The 21,388-nt window shown below is 42.2% G+C and overlaps 1 protein-coding gene across 9 annotated transcripts in view; it reads right to left on the bottom strand.

Moving 5' to 3' along the window:
* XPO7 (exportin 7) overlaps nucleotides 1-21,388 on the bottom strand; it is a 687,768-nt gene that overhangs the window by 151,632 nt on the left and 514,748 nt on the right. For 6 of the 9 annotated variants that reach the window (XM_086943668.1, XM_086943671.1, XM_086943674.1 and 3 more), the window contains 2 exons: nucleotides 7,560-7,666; nucleotides 7,302-7,390 (listed from right to left, as the gene is read on the bottom strand). In XM_086943668.1, coding sequence (XP_086799794.1) covers nucleotides 7,302-7,390; nucleotides 7,560-7,666 — 196 coding nt within the window. The remainder of the gene's footprint in view (nucleotides 1-7,301; nucleotides 7,391-7,559; nucleotides 7,667-21,388) is intronic. The other 3 variants (XM_086943673.1, XM_086943670.1, XM_086943667.1) reach the window with 1 other exon arrangement.

Raw genomic sequence — 21,388 nt, 5'->3', positions numbered from 1 at the left:
ATTTCAGAATGGCACAGAAAACATCAAATGGCAATCAACGGGTTATGCCAAAAGCCCACAAAACAGATACATGTCTTGCGGACAACGCATGAGCAGTCTAGGCTTGACCTAAAAATTGTGGAATCTACAGCTTTAGTCATCTCATTGAAAGAGGGATTTTTAAGGAAAAAGGACTTTTCTGAAGTTCTCATTCATTTTGTAACTTTTTTTTCTACTATTAATCCGAATCGCAGCTTTCTGACTAGGATCTAGTCAGCATGACTAGCCGAAATTGAGTCTTTTTTTATGGGATGATGTAACTAAAAAAAAACAACAAAAAAAACACCCTTTCTATATAAGAACGCAAATCGAGTATCAAATTAACCCTATCTAAATGTACTAACAGATACGAGAGGCAACCATGGAGTCTACCTACCCATGCACTCACCCTGCTGCAGATATGACAGTGGCAATGCCAGGTGCCCAATTTAGCCCAGATGCCTCAAACACCATGGAGATTCCACTTGAGTGTAGGCTAACTAAGAATATCAGCTTTACAGTGGTTAAATGTACTTTTTTGCACATTTAGAAGAATATATTTGGAGACAGAGCAAATGTCACATCCCTCTTTAGAACGGTGCAAGAGACCCATCTTGGTTTAGTGAAATATTTAAATAAAATATTACATTTAAATGCATTACCTGGATTTAAAAACATGGCATCCCAGAGTATGACAATGTCTACACTCCACCCTCTTTCGATACCCAGGATGCATTAGCCCCCACTCCACAAAGTGTTAGTTCAAATATCACAGATTAAAGTGCAAGTGGGTTTTCAAGATGAGTGAAACAACCCTGCCTTGTGCGAGAGCAAGTTCTGCTTTAGATGGTGGATCTGGCTGAACTCCATGCCACACTCAGTGCAGACAAATGGCCGTACATTCTGATGCTTCAACATGTGATTTTACAGCTGGCTGCGGTAGTGGAATGTTTTGTTACATTCAAGGCACTCGTACAATGTGGGACCCTGGTGTGAGGATATGTGACGCTTCAGCTGCGTGAGTGTGGCAAAGTCCAGACCCCAGTCCACACACACGTGGCAGCGCCCGTTCTCATGTTTCACTTCATGAGCCTTACCACACACTTCGCCCTTGTGTGGTCGTGTGCCTTGTTGAGTTAAACGATGTGTCTGCAGGTGACTTGGCTGTTTGAAGAGTTTGTTGCAATGGAGGCAGGAGTGGGGTTTAACGCCACTGTGGCCAAGGATGAGTGTCACCAAGTTGTACTTTGAGGTGTAGGATTTAAAAATAAATAAATAAAATTGCTCACACACGCGACATTGCCACCCTTTCTGCCGGTCAATAGCTTCCACCAAATAGGAATCATCAATCCGGACTTTGATGTCAAGACGGTCTAGTTTAGCCTTTTTGTTGTGTTCCATGCTAGAATCTTTTGTGTCGGAATCAGGTTTATTTGAGGACTCTTGCCACGCATAATTCTGTCCATTTTCTCCGGGCAAGACCTTCCCCATGAGGCTGACCTCTGCACCAAGAACGCAGCATCGCATTGGTATTCTGAGCACGGCGCTGCTCACAAATTCCTAAACCGGGAGCTCAGACACTGCGAGGGAGGCCCGCGCCATGGACCGTCCGAGGCTCTGAGCTGAGTGAACGAGTCGGTAGGCCTAAGGAAGGCAAGGGAAGAGAGGCGAGGGAAAGAGGACTAGATGAAGGAAAGAAATACAAGAGAAGACGCAGGAGGCTAAGGATGGGAAATGAGTTGAAAGAAGGGGAAGGAGATGTGGGAAAGAAGAAGGAGTGAAGGGAGGGAATAGAAATTAAGTAATGAGAAAAGAGCAGAAAGGTAGCATGCTGTAAGCCAAAACAAGCAACAAAAAGACGCACGGCTGTGATGGGGAGGAGCGTTAAAGCGCAAGACGGAGCGGCTGGGAGAGGCGGAGCGAGGCGCGCGCGCTTGTGCGCATATCAGCAAGCTCTAGGCCGCCACAAGCAAAGCGTGTGGTAGCATTTTCTCGAGCCACACACTAAACGTGTCTCAGAGCAGCGCATTCGCTGGCTCAGCGAGACCTAAAAATCAAGGAGACATAAAAGATTATTTGAAATTGTAAGGAGCAGTCCGTATATTAGAGGAATGAGTAAAAAAAAATAATATCAGCACTTTATACATTGAATGTGGGGGTAACCCATATAATCTTGTGCACAACAGTGCTCGTGCAAATGTGTGAACCACGAAAGTGAAAAAAAAAACAGCAAAAAAGGAGCAAGTAAAGAATTATATAATATATACAATGACCTAGATGGTTGTTCATTTAAAAAAGTTCCAATGCAATTGTTATAGTCATTCAGAGTTGTCAACAAGTTAAAGAACCAGCACTGCGCCACAACTTGCACTGGATGACATGGCTTTGTATTCTGATAATGCGTCCTTCCACCCTCCTTGGCTGCATGTTGGTACTTCACCTTCGAAATGCAGCATGTGTGAGGCCTTGAACAGACTGATACCTTTTTAACAAAATACCCGCCCCTCCCGTAACCTGTTCTTCTGCCAGTTCAGGATTCCCTTGACACACCATTCTGGTTGTGTCTTTCTGGACAATTCACTTACCATACCTTGTGTGCATACCTGGATCTACCATCGCTTGGCACCCTGTCCCACACCTAAACAGGTATTTGGCCCACTCCTTGCATGTTCTAGTAGGGTCTTGTAGACAACCATTACTACACTTATTAGACACAAAACCTGGGCACACATATTTATTGACAGTACATAAAGTAATAAATAAACGTGGTCAACACCGGATGTATATCTTGTAGCTTTTTATGCGTGTAGAAAAAAATAGACAAACGCCAGCCGACACGTGTTTCGTCAAAGGACAATGCCAATGACTCTTCAGGGCTGGGAAAAGGTGACATAGGGAGAACATAAGTGTTAACTTAACAATGTTTATAGGAGTTCTTAATAAGAAACAATCAAACAAGTAAGATGTGTTCACAATGATAGCAAATACACAGAGTAAAAACCCACTTTGCAACTCAACAAGAAACCAAATTATGAGGAACAAAGTTAACATCTAAGGAAAATAAATCCATATTATGTTAAACAGCGAGATTCGCTTGGAAGTCCTACAAAGTAGTAATTCTCAAGGAATGGGGAATGGCAAATGAACCGTAAAAAAACGTGATTCACTTGGAGACCGATTATAACAAACGTCTTTCAAGGAATAAAGAGAGCAAAATACTGTGGTATAGCATCAGGAACACATTGAGTTAACATAAGTGTTAAAATAAAAGTTAAACAAGTATTGTGCGAAGAAATACGTAAACACGCGACTGAAAATAGCCTGCAATGGTGTCCACTTAATAATGAACCTACTACAAACATGCATCCTAGTAAGAATAAAACAAGCCGTGTGTTTCCAGACTAAACGATAATGGTCAGATAAAGACAGTGTGAAGGCGCATGATCCATGTGGCCTCCAGTTGTCTAAGTCTCAGCTCACGGTCACCCCCCCTGATGTTGGGTAGGGCAACATCTATCCCAAAGAAGGAGAAGTTTTTGTATCTGCCTGGTGAGGGGCACAAGGCCATATGTACCGCCATTGGGTATTTTGTATCCAAATTGAAGATGGCTCTTACATGTTCGCTGATTCTTTCTTTGACAGGTCTTATGGTGCTGCCCACGTATTGGCTGCCACAGGTGCATAAGAGCAGATACACCACAAATTTGGTGTTACAGTTGATATTCATCTTGATATCATGTTTCTTGTTGTTATACCCTGTGAAGGTATTTGTTCCATGTACGGCCCACTTGCATACTCCACAATTGCCACATTTGCAAGACAACTGGAGGCCACATGGATCATGCGCCTTCACACGGTTGAGCACGGACAAAATTCAGACCATGAACTACACTACTTTCTAACATGAACTATATTTCTGTGCATATCTATTCTTTCATTTTCTCCTTTTTAAATATACCAAGCTTAGCATGCTTGAACCTTCCTTTGGTCCTTAGTCCCTGTTAGGACTTTTTGTCTATCTACACTATTCCATTTTTCTATACACCTTCTCTTACATGTCCCACTATTCTCATTAGTTGTGTCTCTCATTTTCAGGCATGTGCGATTGTCGTGCCTATGATACTCAATTAGGTTGAATTCAGGAAACAAATACATTGCTTACTATTATCATTAGTTGTTCCTCTTAATTTTAGGCATGTGCGATTGTCGTGCCTATTCAACTGGATTATGCTTAAATTCAGATAACGAACACATTGCTTATTTCCGTCTACCTCATGAACTACTTAAGTTTTATGTTAACTCTTCAATCCAGTTTCTTTCCCTTTTCTGACCATTCTTCTGGGGGATCTACACTCTTCTTTTGCCTTTACTATTCCCTTTAACTCCTCGTCTGTTTCTATTTTACCCACTTCCGGTCGCACACTACTTGCTGCGACCAGCGGTCTAGTTGTTGACTGTTCTCACTGTTAAAAACACACTTCCTTTTCCTGCGCGCTCTCGGTGTTACCCTTACCGACGAGACGCTGACAGGAGAAGTGCTGCCTTTACAGGTATGTCCTAGGAACTGAAACAGCTTGGAGACCGTCTTCTGTTTATTAGTTTCCCTTTCCCTCGCCCCGTTGATGCAATGGAAAGCTACTATCTGTATTCCTTTTTTGATCCCTTTTATTTTCAGATTTCTCCGTGGTCTCGGACGCACCCGCCCGTCTGACGACATTCTATACCCAGTCATCCACTTACTTTTTACCCGCATCCGGGTTGGAATTATCACCGGACATCCGGTGAGTGATCCCTCATACTTCGTTTTTGAAATGTATCCACCCTGGGAAATGCGTGCTCTACAGCCCCTTTTCCTCATTTACCAGTGTACAATATAATATCTATTGCAAGGCAGTAATTATGGCCCCTTTTCACTGTGTTTTCCCCTTAGATACCATTATGACGCTCGTAAAGGTAATTGTTTTCCCTATGATTTTGTGTTCCGGTCGGTAATTTTTACTGCGAATCTTTACCCTTTTCTTTGTGTATATATTTTTCTCTCTCTCCTCCTTTCCTGACCGCACTTTATACCTTTGGGTGAGCACGATAAGCCAAATCACGCACTTTTCTTTGCACGCGACCTCGATCTGCACTTATTAAGGAATCACAGCATCAGTAGATAACCATGTTCTTTCGTGTCGTTTTAATATTGACAGTATTAGTAGGCTACTTTGCCCGCTTATTACTGACAATTGGGTACCATGCTAACGATTTAATCGGAATGAGGACATTAGAACTGTTCATTCACATTTTGACCTGACCATTTTCGCACACCTTTTGACACCATGTCTATTATTCTCCTCTTTATCTGACCATTATCGTTTAGTGTGGAAACACACGGCTTGTTTTATTCTTACTAGGATGCATGTTTGTAGTAGGTTCATTATTAAGTGGACACCATTGCAGGCTATTTTCAGTCGCGTGTTTACGTATTTCTTCGCACAATACTTGTTTAACTTTTTTTTTTTTACACTTATGTTAAATCATTGTGTTCCTGATGCTATACCACAGTGTTTTGCTCTCTTTATTCCTTGAAAGACGTATGTTATAATCGGTCTCCAAGTGAATCACGTTTTTTTACGGTTCGTTTGCCATTCCCCATTCCTTGAGAATTACTACATTGTAGGACTTCCAAGCGAATCTCGCTGTTTAACATAATATGGATTTATTTTCCTTAGATGTTAACTTTGTTCCTCATACTTTGGTTTCTTGTTGAGTTGCAAAGTGGGTTTTTACTCTGTGTAGTTGCTATCATTGTGAACACATCTTACTTGTTTGATTGTTTCTTATTAAGAACCCATATAAACATTGTTAATTTAACACTTATGTTCCCCCTATGTCACCTTTTACCAGCCCTGAAGAGTCATTGGCATTGTCCTTTGACGAAACACGTGTCGGCTGGCGTTTGTCTATTTTTTCTACACGCATAAAAAGCTACAAATATACATCCGATGTTGACAACATTTATTTATTACTTTATGTACTGTCAATAATTATATGTGTGCCCAAGTTTTGAGTCTCATTGTTTAGTGCAGGACTCTGCGCCTGTTCTTTTAGGGGTTTTGGGTTTCCCCCTTTTCCTGGCAGCACCATACCCCTTAACCACTTCCTGTATTTAGTCACCCTTCATAGCTACCTGTTTGAGCGCCAACAGCCTGTCACACCAAACCCTGCACAGCAACCATTACTACACTTATTATTTCCCCTTTGTTTCCCTCTTGGACAGCACCGACAAATTGCATTGTAACCCGGTCCTGAAGATGACCTGAATTGATCACAGGTCGTTACGCGGTCAACCACCCAGCGAAACGTTTGGCGCATTTCTGGTTCTTGAATGTCCATAACAATTGCATTGGAACTTTTGATAATCAGAAACCATCTAAGTGATTGTATATATTATATAATTCCTTACTTGTGCCGCTTTTGCAGTTTTTCTTTCTTTCTTTATAAAGTTTTATGTAGCGCAAACAAGATCCCGAAGCGCTTTACAGAGGAAGGAAGGAAGGACATGATTCCAATATAAACAATAGGAAAAGATTACACAACAGGAATACATGCATAAGTACAGACAAATAATCGTTAAAATCCCAAGCGGATGAATCTAAATGGGAATGTAAGTCTACGGATGGGGTACACACTGCGGAAAAGAAGAGCATAGATCCAAACTTGACATTAAGTAGGAATACTCGTTTGTTTCTCAAACCAGAGAGTCAAGGAAAGTAATACGGTAAGCATGAATATAATGGGCTACGGAAGTGGACACACAACGCAGTAAAGAAGGGCAGCATCACATGAGAAGACATTGGTTGTAGGAACATTGAGTTCAAGCAAATGATCCTGGGCCAAGTTAAGGTATCTCTCTTTATCTCACTTGTGCCGTTCACACATTTGCATGAGCACTGTTGTGCACAAGATTCTATGGATTACACCCACATTCAATGTAAATAATGCTGATTTTTTTTGTACTCATTCCCCTTAAATACAGACTGCTCCTTACAATTCCAAATAATATGTTGTCTCCCTGATTCTTCCTTTTTGAAACTCTTGTCCATGATTTACATAATGATCTATGAATATTAGCTGTTGAGACGTATACAACAGTTTGACATTGAAATCAGAGTGACCCAGTAACCGTCAACAATTTAAAAGCACAAAAGGGTGTTGGGTTGGGCGTAGAGGGGGGTGAAATAAACGTCCCACCAAAAATCACAATCGAACAGCGCAGGCAGTATAGCAGAGGATACATCCACTCAAATAGCATCATGAAGCTGGTCTTTGCATTGAAAGCAAATGCAATTCCTCTCAGATCTCTCACCAAACCCACCAACGTCCTCTGCAAAGATGAAAAAAAGAAGAATAAAAGCATGACAACAGACAAATTGACAGGAGGGAGCAGTAGTGTATCTCAATCCCAACACCCCTACCACCAGACCCCTAGCAAAGCCCAAAGAAGCCGTATACTCCCTTGCAGCTCTGATAAGGACAGCAGTCACTGAACTCACTTTCGCATCCTGCTCGTTGAAGGAGTTTGTGCCGAACATCTGAGCTACAGCTTCGAAAGCAGCAGTGAGGGGAAGCATGAACTGTTCAAACTGGTCTTCATCTTCTCCTGGAACAAGATCAAAGCTTAGTACACATTTCCTTCTCTCACATTCAAGATCAAAGTACAACTTGCCCTTCCCCAAATGGTTCTCTGCTCAGTGCCTCCTCTCCCACCTGTTCAGTAACAAAATATGGCCACATGGTGTCAGCAATAAGAGAGCCACAAATGATATCACTAGCTATTATGAAGCACAACAGTGTACCCAAAAGTTTCAAAGCACTCATCGTCCTCAAAGCCAGCAATGAGAGTCAGTCACAAGGACCTAGGTATCAACGGAAGGACACAACAACATGGACCTGGGTTTTAACAATAAGACATAACCACGTGGGCCTGAATGCCAGCAACAAGATCAGCAATAAATGTGTGGAAGTCAACAAACAAACAGGACCATAAAGGACTAGACACCAGAAACTACACAATCATAAGGGCTTGGGTGTTAACAACTACCCACTAAAAAAGGGCCTTGATGTCAGAAACAGACTTGAAATAAGAACTGTGTATCTTTTTTCTCCAATGTCCAGCCGGACAGAGGGATTTTTATTTCAAAAGGTTAAGTAAACGAATTCAGAGTTTAAGTGAAACAAACCACAAAATGATAACTGGGCACAAGCCTGTACCAGGTCAGAAAAGAGAAAACAATACATGGGGGAAAGAATAACAGGCAAACAGATTGGAGCGAGAGGTGGCTTACAATGCAATGTAATCTTGTGTAAGCTCAAACCAACAGTAACTGCAACACATATTACACAATCGAAAGAAGCAGTACTATTAAAACAGTCGACGTGACGTTTCGATCCCTATCTCCAAAAATTAATTGGGATCATCTTCAGGACTATCAAATTTACTTTTTGCCTGATTGTTTGTATAAAAGCCTATACACTAATTTGTAGTGCAGCCACGGCATGAGCAAGAAGAGTCTTGCAGGAGGTGTGATCTGAACCGCCGAGCTAGTAACTTGGGGCGGCTTCTTTCACGAAATAGCGGCGCATACGGAAATGACGGTAGCGTTCCTTTCAAGGAGTGTGCGGCCTTTGCACCAGCTACCACGCTGACCGGACGGGACTCACACGCCCGCTTGCAGTGATCACATTGAGGATCACTATGAATTGGACTGCTCCATCGCGCAGTGGCCTCTTAAGCCTCCCACGATCGTGGTTTGCAGTAACCGAATATTTACAAAGTATATACACAAGATTACATTGCATTGTAAGCCACCTCTCGCTCCAATCTGTTTGCCTGTTATTCTTTCCCCCATGTATTGTTTTCTCTTTTCTGACCTGGTACAGGCTTGTGCCCAGTTATCATTTTGTGGTTTGTTTCACTTAAACTCTGAATTCTTTAACTTAACCTTTTGAAATAAACATCCCTCTGTCCGGCTGGACATTGGAGAAAAAGATACACAGTTCTTATTTCAAGTCTGTGCTTATTATTTTGCTTTGCATCAAAAAGTTTAGGACCTTTGTCTTTTCAAAAATCATTAACTACCCGAGGTCCTCAACTACCTAGACGGGTCCCCTTGTTTTTTATATTGATGTCAGAAACAGCACACAAGACTGAGTGACCACAACAAGACAGTCATAGCAGTCAGTCTATTGCAAGACAAAGCAACAAGGACCATCTTGTCAGCAATAAGCAATGGCAAGGGCCTAGATGTCAGGAACAAGCTAGTTCCAAGGACCAAATGGTGTCAGTAACAAGACAGCCACAATGAACTAGATTGAGCAACATGACAGATGTTTACTATCTGACCCTGCCATAAATCTGTCACAACCAGAACCCCAGATATCTGACTAACAAGCCCACCATCTCCGATGGCTCTCTGCACACCCACAGTAGAGGCATCATCCGACTGGAGATAAAGTAGTGAAAAAAAGAAAAAGGAAGGCAGCAGGCCTTCTCTGTATGAGCACACAGGACCTAGAACAACATCCTTCAGTCCATCAGGACTTAACCCTACCTTGAATCAATTGCAAGACAGCTAAAGACTCATCTTTAAAGAACACTAGATCACGATGCAGTAATAGCGCTCTTCTGTTTTCCCAGCCCAACTTCCACTTCAATCATTTGTTCCACTATAATTTTGCCATTCAAATTGTATAGATCTCAGCTGCATTTTAACATGGATTTGTGCTATGCAAATACTAAATACATACATACATACATACATACATACATACATACATACATACATACATAGACATGTGCGACAGAAACATAAAAGTACAGCATTGTCTGCAATGAAACTAGGGAACTTGGAGTCAGGATGAAAAAAAACACTGGGAGCTTGGTTCCAGTAAAGGTACAGAGGTAGAGAAACCAATGCTATCACTAAGTCAAAGACACATGCCAAGTTTAGTAACAAGATGTTTACCAAGTCACGGTCGTCAACAAATAGACAACGTTACATGGACATCAATTTTAGCAATAAACCACACTAAGGGATGTGGTTAGGATCAATAGGTAGATCCATAGGACTTGGCCATGCCAGTTTAAACTCTAACACCAAGACATCACAGAACAAGCATTTACAATGCAATGGTCTCGGCATTATTAAAGGTAGAGCTATTGGCATTGCTCATGACTTTCTTTTTAATCATAAATAAATGGCATTGTTATTTACAATGCCAATAGCTTAATCGTTAAATAAATGGCATTGTCATTTACAATGCCAATAGCGTAATCGCTCGCAAATGCATGACCTATTGCATTTACACCCACACAGAGCCACACACACAAAGCCACCCACACACACATACAGAGCCACCTACACAGAGCCACCTACACAGAGCCACCTAAAAAAAAAATATCCACACAGAGCCACACACACAGAGCCACACACACACAGACACACACACACACAACCACACACAGAGCCACACACACACACACACACACAGAGCCACACACACACACACAGAGCAACTTCTAGAATTAACCAAGTTTCAAGAGTCGAATGTTCTTTACATTTTTTAGACTGTGGTCACTTGCTTGCACAGTTCAAGAATAAAGCAAATTTGTTCATATGAGTTCCTATGAAGTTCCCCCCATTTTTTAGGAGAAGGCAATAAGAGAATGTGGAAAAACAGGCAGATGTTTTTAGAGCTCCAGAAACTTCAGAAAAATTCTGACATTTGAATTGAAAGCGACGAAGATCATCAAACAGATTTTTTACAGGCCAAATATTGAATATCTAGGCCCTCTCTGAGAACTTGAAATCTGGATTAATCATTTGAATGAATATTTAGAGTGCCTTCATTATGAATTCTTTTTTCTTACTGCTCGAACTACATAAATCCACAACTTAAAGAGAAATGTTCTTGCCATGCAAACAAAACTAATTTCTCCCTCACAAAATGGCCTCTTAGACTGTCTTACAACACAAAATGGGTTTTTTTAAAACAAGGTTTTTGGCAATATCTACAAAACAACAAAACAATACCTATGTATAAAGATTTTGATAGTAAATCCCCTTTATTGAAATACACACCTTTGCTGCCCATCAGTTCAGGATAGCGTGCATGCGAATCTGGGTGAGTCCAGATATGTAACTGGGACAAACAAGACTCGCCTTTATCAGGCCGCTGTGCCTGACAGGGTCCAGAGTTACACTAGTCACAGGCCCCATATTCTTATAGTTTAGTAACATTTATATGACAATTAAACACTACAGTGGCTCTGCTTGAGAGCTGATTGTACATGCCAAAATCTCTACTGAATGCTAAATCAACTGTTGGGTAGGATGAAAGCAAATTAAGTTAAGATTCGACTTCCCCACTACCACCAACTGGATGCATAAAGTCTTTATGGCTGAGCGAATAAAAATGAGAAAGCTGATTCTGAAACCTTCAATCTTAAGAAGCTTATGGGGGGGAAGGTGGATCTACCATCATCCCAAGAGGAGGTGATCATTGATACAGATGGCTGAGTTGAGGAGTTGATTTCGGACAACTCAATCCTTTTAGTTCACCTAGGAGAAGAGTTTATATAGCAGGTGTTCAATAGCTCAGAACTCTCCACGATGACAAGACTCATAGCACAGCTACCCACTGTTGTCCCTTTGGTTTCTTACGAATAATGAATTTTGGGAGTGAAAATGTGGACATTACGCATTTTTCAAGTAGTCATTGATGCAGGATACAGGCAGCAGAACATATACTATGAACAGTGGACAAAGTGATGTTCTAGTGCGATCCTGCTTGAGTGCTCATCTCAATTTCACTTCTTTTGAATTCATATGAAATGTAATCAAGTCACAAGGGTGCTCATAACCAAAAAGGGCTATGATAACATTGGGAGAGAGTTACCGATGGAGTGTGAAATTAAGTAGGGGTAATGGTACAATCACATCAGTAAGTGCCCCACCTCCTCAAAAAGTTGGAAAAAGTGGTGGTTAGAACACTGAGTAGAAATCGAAGAAGGGCGTGTCTCCTCCCTTCAAACATGGCCACCGTGTATGCTCTAAAACAACCATGGATCTGGATGCCTCATGCCTATATTAATATATGTTAGAGGATGGTGTGATTAGTGCTTTCAAGGCATACATTTGGATAAGATATAAACTGGAACTGATGTCTTGGGGCGTGCAGCCAAATGTTTCCATTCGAGATCATTCATAAGCAGGGTGCAAAAGCTAGAAAGAACTGAATCAGGAGGAACCACCACCAATGGTCAGTGTGTTGCAGTTGCCAGAAGTTACTTTGAGCTGATCATTGTGATGGTGTTGTGATTTTTTTTAAAATACAAAGATAGGTTAGGGCCACTACTCAAACTGAAGGTCATGTGAATGTTCGGGAGGTTGGGCAACCAGTTAAATGCCCCCACTCAAAAAATAGTTTGAAAGTATTTGTTATGTATGTCCCTTTTTTGCAGAACCCCCCTGAGGAAAAAAATACAAATGGCATTCTCCCCAGAATAAGTAGTAAACGGAAGCCTACAAGATCCAGTGAAAGGACACACAAGCTTGTGAAATCATGCATCCATTTATCATTAAGCCCGAAACAAATAAATCTCGACCGGTGGCTTGTTATTTTATGGAGTAATGCACATTTTAAGGGTTCATTACTTTATACGGTACGACAAAATAATCTTTCATTGGCCTTTTGTGTTTCAAGGCAAGTTTTTAAAATGTCAGAGACAAACAGTTACAGCAGGCCTGTAATTACTTTCAACAGAGGAACCTTTTTTTCCTCATTTCTCTGCATCCAGACAGCACTGCGAGTTAAACGCTGCAAACCCTTCCCAGGAATGGGAACAACACTGTGGCAAAATAACAAATATTCCTATAATTAAACCTATTAATAGGCAACCATGCGACCTTTTTAATTCACTACTATTTATATATCTTTTCCGTCTTTGAGCAAACAGGTATTAACAGGCAACGGTGTGCAAAAATAGCAATTTTGAAAAAGAAAGCAGGAAATCACATCATTAATTGAATACAGAAATTGTTCTAACATATTAAACACCGATAACAGTATTCTTAAGACTCTGCATTAGTCCTCGATGCAGCAGCGTCGTGTGCTCAGTTCAGCTTCGCACCACTATTTCAAGCAATTACACAAATTAGCGGCGTAAGCCTCGATGGGGATGCATTTCGACTGTGGGTATTCCCACTAGAAATGTTGGAAAATATGACATACTGGTTTTTTTTTATTCGTCCCGCTTTTGCTCTCCGCTCGCATTATGAAGCTACTCCCCACAATCAAGTGCCCAGAGGAAGATACAAACATTACTTGCATCCCAGCCAAAAAGAAACAAGCTCTTAAATGAAAGCTGCTCCCTGGAACCTCTGACAAGGACTGCCGGACTCTGCATCTCACCAGGGCGAGGGATGGGTGCAAGGAATGTCGGACTCCACATCTCACCAGGGCGAGGGACGGGTGCAAGGACTGCCGGACTCAGCTTCTCACCAGGGCGGGGGACGGGTGCAAGGACTGCCAGACTCCACTTTGCATCAGGGCGGAGGACGGGTGCAAGGACTGCCGGACTCCACTTTGCACCAGGGCGGGGGACGGGTAAAAGGACTGCAGAGGGGGCGGACCGGGGTTATCAGCAGATGTGCCATTGCCTTCCCCCTTGCACCAGGGCGGGGGACCGGTGCAAGAACTGCCGATCTCGCTTCTCACCAGGGCGGGGGACGGGTGCAAGGACTACCGGTCTCGCTTCTCACCAGGGCGGGGGACGGGTGAAAGGACTGACGGTCTCGCTTCCCACCAGGGCGGGGGACGAGTTCAAGGACTGCAGAGGGGGCGGACCGGGGTTATCAGCACATGTGCCGTTGCCTTCCCCCTCTCGGAGGCTGAGCTGTGCTGCAGAGTTCCCGGAGACCTGCCCTTTTATATTGAAATAGGAGTCTAATCTGTTTCCGCCAGCTCCTCGTCTAAAACAGTCATAGTTGTGTAAGTTATCGCGCTAGGGTCAGGGTTCTAGGACAGGCGTGACAGAGTGTGCCGAAGAAAACAAGCCGTGTCACCTATTGACCTGTGTGGAGCCCGAGTCCTGTGCCCGGGTCACTGTTAGTGATAGCAGTGGTGGCCTCCTCCTGGCAGGAAAAACGGCACAAACAGGGGGGCAGGGGCACTAAGAACGGCACAAACAGGAGGGCAGAGGCTTACCTCATGTCCTCGGTAGACGCTGCTCGAGCAGCAAAATGCCGGCCGGCAACTCTGAAAATTTTCGGATTCGGGTGCGTGTATTTGTTGTTTTGAGTGACGGATGAGGTCACTGGCGAAAGAACAGCAAAATGTACGTCCCCGAATCCGAAAGAGACAGGGCTAAATCGGAGTGACGGCTCTCTCCTCCAATGGCTGGCCTCCGTTTAGGAAGCCAGCCAATGGAGGAGAGACAGGGCAGGGAGGCGGGTTCCAAAGCGCTACTAAGGGACATTAATTCTCCGACCCCAGACTGCGCAAGCGCAGCCTTTAGGTCCTCGACCTAAAAAGGATCCATTTAGAGCACAGGGACTTAACAGATGGCAACAGCTCAGAAGACATAATCTTAAACAAGGGAGAGTAAAAGGAACTTAAGGAGTCATCCTAGGACTACCTCTACATTTTAAATATGTACACAACCAATGTTGATTAGCAGGCTCAGTTAGAACAGTAAATTACTCCTATTCTATTACAGAACATTTGGCCTAGAGATGAAAAAAATGTTACCAAGGTATTCCTCACTCACTCTTGGTAACATGCTTCATCATTGAGGCCCCTTCATCAGTAACCTCATGGTGGACCCACCTGAGCTTTTTACAGAGAGGTATATTGTTTAGCGTTAGAGGATTTTTAAATATTATTATGACCTGGCTGTTGCCATTTAGTTTGTTTTACAATTTCTACCTGACCTATGAATAATAATAGATAGAAATGGATAGTGGGGGTAATGACAAGTGTTAGGTCTCCTCCTCCTACCATCCCTTATGAGTGACATGTTTCAGCCTAAACCTAGTACTTGGGAGTATCTGTAGACTCATCCGGATCCTCGTTTTTCATTCTCTCCACCTTCCTTCACCTGGAATAGTTGTGTAAGGAAGGCAAAAGAAACAATTTTACTGATTACCTATGCTGAACCCGTAGAGGACAATATCATAAGAAATAAGCATTATTTTCTCAAGTTAATTCAATCTCCATCCCCTTAGGTGAAGCACTCCACTGAACACTGACACTTGGGTAAACCTTTTCTCACTGATCTCATTAGCCGAGTGGGCTGATGGACTCTACAGCTATTGCCACTTCATGCTATCGTGCTATCTGGTGCAGGAGCTGCAAGAAAAAATCTTCTAATCAAAGACATACTGAATCTTCTGCCCCCTACTATCCCGGTACATACTTATTTCCACCTAATAGTGCTAAAATTCTGGGCTTCCACTAAAATCGCAAACAGCCAACAGGATTCGATCATTCTTAAAATGCAGGGCTTGCTTATATGTAGGCTTTCCTGTTTTCAGTTTCTATTTTTGGTAAATTCTGCTGGTGTTTTTTCCAGTGTTTACCAGTGATTTCAATACCTAAAAAAACAGTGCTTTTCAGTGGTTACTCATTTTCACGCCGTAAAAAACAACTGAAACAGTGTTTTACCAGTGTTTATGGAACGCTTTGCTTTTATTATTGCTTTCTCTCTTCATTGATACATGGTATATGTACAGTGTATATGAAGTCCAAATACATTTTTACAAGTGCAACTTATTGTAGTACACCATACAATATTTCTTCAGTGAGTCTTTGGTCATTCATGCTCTCTTTCCTTCCCATTGTTGCAGGGTTTCCGTTCTCCCACAGAACTGTGCATAGAGATCTAGAACCTCAGTGAGTTAGGATGATCCAAAACTCATCTCAGTGTCAGAAATCTCCTTACCTAGCTAGCTACAGTGTCTCATGGATCATTATGGAATGAACCATGTCTTAGACAAACCAGAACATGATCTTTAGAATACCTCAGGAATCGTGGAACACATGAACACTCTTTCGTTATATAATCATTTCAAACCAAAACTGAGAGTCAAAGAACACAAGTGCAAGTTTGAAATATTTATTATTCAATGCAAAGTTCTCAAACGCAGTATCTTGTATAATACCAAAATGCAGATTATAAAAATCAGAGTCAGCAGCATAGTCACTAATCCATAGTAAGCAAAAGGTGCTAGCATGTTATAATGCAAAACCTATAGAAATCTATATCACCTATATTTCGCGCACCCTATCTAGCATATTATTTTATATCTAAGAAGGTCTCATTCGGGCTTTAGCAGGGCGGCCCCATACCTCTCAATGTCAGTAGGAGCAGTTCACATCAACAGCTACCAGCTCTCTTCATGCGCAGCACCAAGTGTCTACGTTCATTCCGTGTAACTCTATCTTAAACCCGCGTAGAGCCCAAAATGTTGGCATCAACATTATTTGTGTTATGTCTAATGTGGTGCGAGGATCAGGCCTCCCAGCAACCTTGTGTTAGGTTAATCTTAGAGTGTGCAGCTCTCAGTGTGCAGACAGTTGTACCAAGTGTACCAGGCAAAGCTGATAGCATGGAAATAACATATTATTCTCAAATAAACCACCTCATCGCTTCTAGGGTGAAAGCTACAACAACAAGTATGTGTCGTGTGCAAAACTAAAGCCGAAGACAAACCGGCTGTTTAAACATGTAATACACTCATGCTAACTTAACGCAATATATGTAATGAAGTATCCATATGACACCCCCCCATTGGTCCGAGCACCGTCAAACATAAGGGAAAAGGCAACACTAAATCAGACACAACAATTGAAAGCAAAGTTCAATAATCTTGAGCTAAAATAAGCTAAAAATATGTATGAATGAATATGTATGAATGCCTACAGTGGCCTCAAATCTAAAAAATAAAAACAAAACTTTTGAACCAAAAGTCATCCATCAGGTCTCAAAAATATGAAACGTAGGACCAGGTTTCATCAATTCAAATGTTTGTAAGAGAAAAAACAAGGCACGTATCCGATTTCCAAAGTCATGTGCCACATTGACGTTATCCCCAGTGACATCACATGATTGTACTCTCCATCAGCTGAACATAGTTCATCCCTCCATTCCAGCGAGGGGAAAGTCATATTTCACAACAAAGCATTCCTCCCAGGCATCACACTATTGGAAAGTATATGCAAAGAAAGTTGCCACAGCCTCCAGCATGAAATCACTGCCATCATCCGAAAATAGTTCAGCAATCCAATTTAGCAATGGGAAAGAACATACGTGCTCCTCCAGCATCGGATCCTCCTGTAACGTCAGAGGACAACTCGGTGGGTTCACCAGATCGCTGTGTGTCAGAAAGGCATCCGCCGCTGCAGAGATCTCCCATTGGCCCAGAACTCCATTTATCGCTGCCAAGGCCATAACTCTCTCGCCAGAACAGATCAGCTCGTGAGCCACCACGGGACGCATTAGCTGATCAAAATCGACGTCAGGAGCAGTCCTCAAGCATAGGCACAAATCAATGGCCCAATCGAACTCGCAGCTCAGGCAGTGAAACACAGGTTGGACACACGTGAAGTCGGTGAACCGAAATGACAATCTATAGGCCGTGCTTAATGCTGCAAGCGGCAATGTTCCATAGTAATTGAGCATCCGATTACGGCACAGTGTCAGGAGGCGTTGAACGGCGTCTTGCGCAGGACGGGCATCCATGTTTAATGAAGAAAAACACCACCAGAATTCCTGCGGCTACAGCCAGCAACACAGGTAGTCCACCAAACAAACTCGAAAAAATAGTGTGGAAAAACGTGGGAATGATTCCAAAAACTTTTTCAAATGTAGTCACGAGGCCACTGCTTACTAATTTAAAAAAATGTGCAAGCCCAGTCGTTGAAGAAGCGTTAAAAATCTGGTGCACCAGTTCACAGAAATGAAACGGCAAATCAGTATTTAAAAGCGCCTGCACCTCTGTGCGGGTGTTAGCTATGTGAAGGACATAAGTTTCCCGTGCCGAACTCAGGGTCACTTGTTTTTGAGACAAAAGGGCCCTTATTCTGCTTAAACCATTGAATTTTGCTTCCAAGGTTGGAATCCGTGGCCAGATGGAGACATCTGAAGACCCATGCGTGGGTGGGTATAGAACATTCTTGCAGCACACCACACGCTCTGATACAGTTACCACATAAGCCACACCAATTAATAAACCACAACATAATTCGTTGTTTAAAAGTAAATAACTACCATTAGCTAATAATGTAAACGTGGGAACTACTGCTGGAACTGGCGTGCCTTTTAAAACACATGCTAAATTTGGGCGGTCCTGATTACAAGAACCGTGTAACTGAATGTGTCTGCATATTAATGACTGGTCAGGTGACTGTGTGCAATCCTCACCATTAAGATTCACTTCTTTTCCATCCTTCAGACATCTGTATGTGTATGGTAATGACCATGCCTCATGTAAGAATGCATTGCCTAGTGGTTCATATCGTCCTATAGCAATATACCGCATACAGTTAGTAAATTTATATAAAGGAAATGGTAATGTAATTAAACTATGAATCAGCCATGTGGCAGTAGTGGTTTCAGCAACAGAGAAAGGCAAGGATTCTAGCTTCTCAATATGTAACATAGAAAATGATGCATCACGCATTGAAAGCATGCGCTGTTTTTCAGTAAGATTAAAAGGGGCGAAAAGGGATGAAACGTTCAATGAGTTCCAGGGAACTCGACCTGCCTTAATTGTCTGTAGAGTCCAGGCAAACTGCATTACAGAACGCAATTGATTTTGACCATGGTATAACGTGGACACTTCATCATGTACAATATCAACAACAGAAGAAACAATATTATCCAATGTGTAAATCCTGGAAGAAAGCATGTTAATACTGTTATCTACTACTGCTAGCACTTTTTCCAAATTAGCTTGATCAATCGCTCTCAGGCGTTTAGCTGCCTCAACCTGTGAAAATTTCCAAATTTCATTGTATACAGCATAAATAAAGCGTTTAGATCTACCCCTAGTCGGGCCTTTTATAAAATCATTTAGCTCGATATTCTCATTCAACTGGGAAAGATGCAGTTTAACTGCAGCCAAAGTGGAATGTTGTAACCAGTTCTGACACAATTTACCTACTGAATAAGTGGTAACAGTGTGATCTGTTTCAAACCTGGGATCTGGCCTGATGTGCGTAAAACCTTCAGATAAACCCAAAAACCTACGTTGGCAAGCATCAGTGCTTCTTTGCCACAAAAGCCACCCCTCCGGATCAAAACGGGAAATATTAAAGGAGGAATTCTGCAAAAGTGCTTGTATCCCACTGATGGATATTGTAGTGAAATTACTCCAACCTGAATATTCTTCCAAGTCAGGGATAGTAGGGGTATTTAATTTTTTAGATGTAGCCAATCCAAAACATGTTGTTTGAGAAACAGTAGAATTTAAAAACAACATGTGATTCGGGATGAGACATGCACGATGCAAAGCCTCAGTGCCTTGTACCTGCCAATCTTTGGTACCCCAAACCGATTTAAGGTCAATAGCATCCTTCCATAACTCATAGCCATCCACAGATAACCTTTCTAGAAAGGACTTTGAATACAGCAATTTTGTATCAGTAAGTCTAACTTTGGGCATGAATTTCTGGTTCACTTTAAAATAAAACGACTCAGGATTTGATTGATTAAAATCTGTAAAATAAGAGTATTTTCCCAGAAATGTACTTGAGCTCCCCTGTAAAGGAGTAGGGCAATGTTCCCACTGAGTGTAATTCACAGGAACCCTCCTGGAACTTGTCTTGTGTAAGAAATGATTTCCATAATGTTGATAACAAAACAAATCACCATAATTGACAGAATCTAAGTACAAATCCTCAGCATCAAAGGCCGCATAATATTTCAAATCAGAGAACAATGCTTCTACGGCCTGAAGATCCCAATCATCAGAACGAACATTTTGCTTAATCACATCTCCCATGTTTACTCTAAGCACATTAGGAACATTAATAACTTCTGTGGGGCCATGTATCTGAAACCTAACCGCATCCCACACAATCCCATCAAGGACTGGCCAAGCAGTAATCTGTACTGAATGTAAGTCTCTCTTTAGTCTGTGTACTGAATGTGAGGAGGATAGAGGGGCCAATGTTCCATTAAGGTACCGAATTCCTGTTCTTTCTTTCACATAATGGCCATCGATCAGTCGGAAAAAATAAAACACAAAACCAATCGACATAAAAAGATGAAATAAAAATAGTATCAGCCAAATGTATGTCCAAGGTGGAATTAAAAAATGTTTTTTAAACAACGTGGCATATTTTGCAATAGTCGATGGTTTCTTTGAAAGTTCCGAATCAGAGTCAAAAGAGAATCTGGATTGGTTAGCCAAACAAGCTTGTAAATCGGACATGGATAAATCAGCAGGATCTGCATAGGTCACCTCATCAATGTTAGTAACAGGAATAGTATTTAATAAAGGTCTGGATATGGCAGGCATCTCGAGGGACACCTCCTGATCTGCACCAGATGTAATAGCCAGCACAGAGTGCCTCACCATGGAAGGACAGGATACAGCCGGTGTCATGCTATGAAGAATCGGCCACCCTGTGTGTCTTGACATTGTCAATAGAAATAAATCTGTTTTCTTTACGACCTGGAAGTGGTGGTAAAATGACTGTTCTTGTGCCCTTCACTCCAAGTACTCGGACTGGTGCTCGATATGAGGGACCAAACTCTTTCTTGTTATCGATCTTCTCTCGAACCAGTTCTCCAACTTGGGGTAGCCAGCCAACTACCGGGATCTGCAACGCATCATCCGACGTGGAGGGCAAGTGTTCCTTTGCAAGACTGTCTCTGGTCTTTTGTAGATCCTGTAAAACATTGCAATGTTCATCTACGTCAAAGGCCGCGGCCTGGGCCTGGCAGTCTGCACCATCAAGGTCAGGTACGTACATCTTGATATCAAAGAGCATTTCGTATGGGGTCCGCCCACCCAGAGACCTTCTAGGGAGATTATTAAGCGCACGCTGCACGCCATAGAGGTGGGTCAGCCAGTTTCTACCAGTGCCTATAACACGGGCTGTCAAAGATTGCTTTAAGTCGCGGTTCATTCTTTCTACCACAGAATTGCCCTCAGGCCTGTAGGGGCTTGAAAACTTCACCTGTACTCCCAACGAAACCATAGCATCCTTATACGCCTTAGAGGCGAAAGCCGGACCCTGGTCCGAATGGAAAGTACCACAAGCAAAGATTCCCACAAAGACACGCAAATCCTTAATGACAGTTCGCGAATCA

This window comes from Lissotriton vulgaris, chromosome 11 (genome assembly GCF_964263255.1).
Source record: "Lissotriton vulgaris chromosome 11, aLisVul1.2, whole genome shotgun sequence".
Classification (NCBI taxonomy): Eukaryota; Metazoa; Chordata; class Amphibia; order Caudata; family Salamandridae; genus Lissotriton; species Lissotriton vulgaris.
This window is presented reverse-complemented; position numbering and strand designations above follow the sequence as displayed.